General features: G+C 38.1%; 1 protein-coding gene across 1 annotated transcript in view; it reads left to right on the plus strand.

Annotated features, from left to right (window-relative positions):
* The window catches only part of CHMP4C (charged multivesicular body protein 4C), a 30,471-nt gene extending 24,712 nt beyond the window's left edge, over window positions 1–5,759 (plus strand). The window contains exons 3-5 of the mRNA XM_008000978.3: window positions 1,740–1,854; window positions 4,862–5,015; window positions 5,199–5,759. Of these exons, the coding sequence (XP_007999169.1) occupies window positions 1,740–1,854; window positions 4,862–5,015; window positions 5,199–5,263 (334 nt within the window). The 3' untranslated portion in view covers window positions 5,264–5,759. The remainder of the gene's footprint in view (window positions 1–1,739; window positions 1,855–4,861; window positions 5,016–5,198) is intronic.
* The last annotated feature ends 241 nt before the right edge of the window (window positions 5,760–6,000 follow it).

A 6,000-nucleotide genomic window follows, 5' to 3' on the forward strand; every position in this document is an offset into this window, starting at 1 on the left:
TCCTTGAACTTGCAAAGTGTTTGGGTCCATGTGATTCTGATGCTAACCAGTGTCTGAGAACCACTGACACAGAAGAACAGTCATGAGCATGGATTTCGGGGTCAAATTTTCTGGGCTATAATCCCAGGTCAACTGCTGACTATCCCTTGGGCAAATTACTATACCTTATTCAGTTTCCTTATATGTAAATTAGAGATGATAATAGTACTTACTTACCTCGTGGTTATTGTGGGATTCGATGAGATACTAGATATAATGCACTTAGTATAGTTCCTGGCACAAAGTGAGCACTCAATAATTAATATTCACAATTTGCTTTACATTCACACTGGGCAGTATGTCTGGGACCTGGTCCTTTCCTGATACTGGACATGATAGTGGAACCTGGGCCAAGGATGCACAAGAGCAATGAGTGCCTAAGAGATGTAGACAAATTTCCGTAGAGTGGGAAAAGGTGAAAAAGGTGGCAGTTGGGGGCAGTGAAGACAACCTTGCCAACATTTTCTATTCTGAATAATTCATTAACAATCAGCTTTCATTTTGACAGCTTCAGGAAGACATTAGATTCATTATCACAGTCAAAATTCTCTACTGCTTTTGGATACTAAAATGTATTACAAAATCAGCCTTTCTCTCCAGGCGGCTTGGCAGCATCATACCATTGTATTACATTTGAGAAAAATTTGTTCCCAGGCCCAAAGTTTAGCGATACATTTTTTCATACTCCTTTTAGAAATAAATATATTTGTTTTATATTTATTATAAATAGGATAATAATGTTTAGAGATAAGGGATGGTCAGAGGGAGGTAAAAGTATTCTTTTGGATTATTGCATGAAAATATGTCAAAATAGCTCTTATAGAATCAGAGAAACTCACAAAAAAATTACTTCCACTGGGAATCAAACTTTTGATATTTAGGCTACTTAATAATGAGGGACATTGTCACTTCTCTTATATCCAATCTGTTTGGCCTAGTTTCAGAGTTGGAGGAATTATTCAGAGACAAGCTACTATAGAAACATTCCAGAACCTGGCATGTAGACACTGAGATGCTTAGGCGTGTGTTTAGCAGCCAGTGAGGCTCAGGTGTTGGAAAATGTCTTCAAAGCGGCTATCCATCCTGTGCCAGTGGCCACCTAGATTTATTTGCTGCAGTTGCTGATTCTTCTGAGGGCTGTATAAGTTTAATCCTGCTCTCTTTAGTAACCTCTCAGGGCATCACCACTATGGGAAAACCCTCAGGGAGCCAGGATCTCAGAGCTGCTAAGTGTTACAGAAAATAGATCTCTAGACCCAGCGTTTAGCTTCAACAAAGGGCTGCTGTCAGATAGGGGCTCCTGAGAGCTGCCAAAAGCTCATTTGGTTCCAGTGGTCCTGGTGGTCTGTGGCAGTGTTTCCTGCAGAGTTGATACACAGCAGCATGTATTTAAATTTGTCATATGCCCTACCAGACAAAATTTCAAAATGGGTCTATAAATACTGATAGTTATAAAATACTTTTATTTTTAGTGATTTCCAAATGTAATAGGTATTTACTTAATGTTTGTAATATATGGATTATTAGGTTTTAAAAATATAAGTTATCTTTAAAGTTTATAAATATCATCAGGAATATATATCCTACTCAAATAACTAAGAACTTATATTAAATGAACTGTCTTTTTTATATAGGATTATATCTAAACTCCTAATTATAAGTTAAAGTTCTAAAATGTTCAACAAAATATGATTTCCCAGGGATCTGAACAAAATAGATGATTTGATGCAAGAGATCACAGAGCAACAGGATATCGCCCAAGAAATCTCAGAAGCATTTTCTCAACGGGTTGGATTTGGTGATGACTTTGATGAGGTACGTAAGCCAATATGAAGAATGCAGGATTGTGGCTGCTATAAAGAGTAGGTTCCCGTCGTACACAGTAGGCAGCTTCCCTTACTACTGAAAGAACAAGTGATATTTCTCAGAAAGGTACTTCTCTTAAGAGAAAAATAAAGTGTTAGTAGCTCTGATTTAAAGGAAAGATTAATATAGTTTGGCAAACAGCCACCTAGTTAAGTTTTCAGCTATTAAGGAAAGAACAGCATGTGATTATGTAAAGTTAGTGGCTTTTAATGGTTGAAGCCTAAACAGCCCCATTACGAGGAACTGAGTGCTCGCACATCTGGGTAAAACAAAGTAGACTTTGTCATTCTGCATGAAACAGACGTATCATGCTCTGTGGCTGTTAAATTAGAGGTTAGGCTGCCTCTGTTTATTACTCAGACTATGAAACCAAATAAATGTGGAGTGGCATTATTAACACACACATTCCATTTAGATTAATCAGTCCAATAATACAGACAGACTATAATTATAATGATGATGTCTGCACTGTGAATTTCAATTGTTCTGCTCAAAGCACACACAAGTAGGACTACTACAGATTTAGGAATATTTCCAAAGCTTGGATTAGCATGGCAAAGAATCCAACTTCCTGCATCTATGTGGTATTAAAAATAATACATTTAGCAAATAAGACCTGGTTCCGTGGAATCCCCAAAAATGAGAATGGGGTATCAACACCTTTTAAAAATAGTATAGATTGGCTGGGCGCAGTGGCTCAAGCCTGTAATCCCAGCACTTTGGGAGGCCGAGATGGGCAGAGCACGAGGTCAGGAGATCGAGACCATGCTGGCTAACACGGTGAAACCCCGTCTTTACTAAAAAATACAAAAAACTAGCCGGGCGAGGTGGCGGGTGCCTGTAGTCCCAGCTACTCGGGAGGCTGAGGCAGGAGAATGGCGTAAACCCGGGAGGCGGAACTTGCAGTGAGCTGAGATCCGGCCACTGCACTCCAGCCTGGGCCACAGAGCGAGACTCCGTCTCAAAAAAAAAAAAAAAAAAAAAAAAAAAAATGGTGTAGACAAGGGGTCAGCAAAAATTTGGCTTGCAGGCCAAATTCTTCCCATGACCTGTTTTTGTACATCCCATAAGCTCAGGATGGGTTTCACAATTTTAAAGTGTTGTAGAAAACGATGACAACAAAGGAGACCATGGGGTAGAAGAAAACATGCAGCCTGCAAAGCCTGCAATATTATTATTTGGGCCTTTACAGAAAAAGTTTTTCAACTCCTGATGTAGACTAATAAGCATCTAACGAGTACATTATGATATGGTGGAAAGGACTCTGGGCTTGTGTGGACATCTGGGCTCTATCATTTGTTGAAAACTTTGTGTAAGTCCCTTTTACTTTTCTGACTCTTAGTTTTCTTATCTATGATAATGAAGATTATTGGATCACTGGATTATCTCCAAAACATCTTAAGTTCTAAAATTCTTTTCTCAATGGTCTTAGTGTTTGGTACCTAAAAGATGAAAATGGTGGAGGAGACAATTGCTCTGTTGTTAACATATTGCTGAAGAAAATATTAATATGTTTCTGCTGCTGTTGATAATGATGACGTATTATTGGCAATTCTGGGCATACATTCGGCATAGGATAGCTTGTTTTGCCGTTACTATGTTTATGGTATTTGTCCCTAATTGTTTTGTGAGCAGAAATAGGACACCAGGGTATTCATTCTGATGCCATTTTATTCATATAGCCTGTGGAGATCCATCAAGTACACCACTATATTGACTGTGCTATTTCATACGGCCCAATGCTATACACCTTCATATTTTCTTTTCTTTTTATGAGGCGAATTTAATAGAGGTCAGACAATCTTTAGTTTGCTGCAGTTCTGATACCCACTGACTTAATCAAATGTTGTGTTTGGCTTAAATATCTTCTCTCTTTCCCCACATTACCCATTCCCCTTTACTCTTTCCCCACAATACTCTCACATTAATATTGGATAATTATTTGTTTATGTGCTTTCCTCCCACATTTGAGTGTAAGCTCCTTGAATATAGGGAGTGTTGATTCAACTTTGCATCCCAGCACTGGGTTCAAAACCTGTCCAGGAGTCAGTGCTCAATAAATTTGTTGAATAATGAATGAATGATTCTCTCATTTGTTATTCTTCCATGAAAGAAAAATCTACTTGGTTGAATATAAGGTGTCCCAAGTCATTTCTAATAGTGACGACCTCATAATTCTGTCAATGATAAGTTTAGTTGTGACTCCCAAATGCTCTCTGAGAGGGGTTAGACTCCGCTTGAGGACTTGTGGAGCCAGTGAGATCTGAACTATCTGAGTCATCTCAGAATTGGCATAAGGTGACTTACATCTTTAAGGTCTCAAACTAGCCTTGTCTCTCAAAAGTTTTTGGAATAGAGAATAGTTTAAGATTAAATCAGACTCTTCTCAGACTATTGCTAAAAGAAAGAAATACGGTATACCTATCTTGAATTGAACTTTTCTTAACCCAAATGCACAGCATAATTTATATTGGCTTTGGTGATTTGATAAAAGAACCATAGTATCTTTGATTCTTTTTACTCTCTGTGCATTATGGTTTTGCTATACCTGTTGTTTTATTTTCTATAGCATTCGCCCGAAGAAAAACATATTTATTTCCACCAATTAACATTTTGTGGATTCTAAACAGTAGAAAAGAACACATTGGAAAGATGACAGGCAAGGTGTAAATTTCCCAGAAACTGTGGGGAGGTTATATATTCAGCTAGCACAAATTACTTGAATGGCTGTTTACTGAAGTATTAGAAGATTAACTACAACAAATTTGCACAACCCAGAATATTCATTTTTTAATCATTGCTCAGTGTTGCAAAAAAGACTTAGTTTTAAAATAAATATTCCATTTCACTGGGTTCTCACATATCAATTGGGTAGCAGATGTTCTTGTTATTGTGTTTGAGGAAACCCACGTCTTGAAACGTTAACTTCGTAATTCTTCCTTTCTCCTGTGTTCAGGATGAGTTGATGGCAGAACTTGAAGAATTGGAACAGGAGGAATTAAATAAGAAGATGACAAATATCCGCCTTCCAAATGTGCCTTCCTCTTCTCTCCCAGCACAGCCAGATAGAAAACCAGGCATGTCCTCCACTGCACGTCGATCCCGAGCAGGTCTGTTACCCAACTCAACTACATGTGGTCAGATAGTTGCCTAAAATGATAGCCAGGCCCATTCTTTTTAGCACATGTTTTTGATTTCATATTGAACACATTTTTATATGTAATTCATACTGTTTTCTATGCTGAAAGTGTGAATCTCACCAATTACTAATTTTTATCTATTTTATGTTCCAGCATCTTCCCGGAGGGCAGAAGAAGAGGATGATGATATCAAACAATTGGCAGCTTGGGCTACCTAAACGAAAATGCATTTTTTGATACGTAAATTAATGAGCTGTAGGTAAAAATACAAAAAATGTTTTTGCCAAGTTCAGAAGTTAACAAAGACTGTGTTTTATAATTATACTGAATGAATAATTGTGTTTTAAGCCTCCTAAGTGAAAGTAAAAAATGCGTCATTTGTATACATATACTCAGTGATGGAGGCTGGGCACGGTGTCTCACGCCTGTAATCCCAGCACTTTGGGAGGCTGAGGCAGGTGGATCACTTGAGTCCAGGAGTTCGAGTCAAGTCTGACCAACATGAGGAAACCCTATCTCTACTAAAAATACAAAAATTAGCGGGACATGGTGGTGGGCACCTGTAATCTCAGCTACTTGGGAGGCTGATGCAGGAGAATCGCTTGAGCCCAGGAGATGGAGGTTGCAGTGAGCTGAGATCATGCCACTGCACTCCAGACTGGGCAACAGAGGGAGATTCTGTCTCAAAAAAAAAAAAAAAAAAAAAAAAAAGATTCATTTAGTATAGCTGGGAGAAATAACATTATTTCCTACGCAAATTATGTGTATCCATGTACCCATGGTAAATGTAAATATACTGTGTCTCTTTTGGGAGCAACTTCTAGTAAAGGAGTCTTTCATGAGTCTCTACATAAGTAGTTTCACTTGAGTTTTGCAGTTTGAAATCTTAAAGGAGCTTTAATTGACATTTATTATACCAATTAAGCTTGGAATGGGGCAATGGATGCATTTCCCA

The sequence above is a fragment of the Chlorocebus sabaeus genome, chromosome 8 (genome assembly GCF_047675955.1).
Source record: "Chlorocebus sabaeus isolate Y175 chromosome 8, mChlSab1.0.hap1, whole genome shotgun sequence".
NCBI classification, from domain to species: Eukaryota; Metazoa; Chordata; class Mammalia; order Primates; family Cercopithecidae; genus Chlorocebus; species Chlorocebus sabaeus.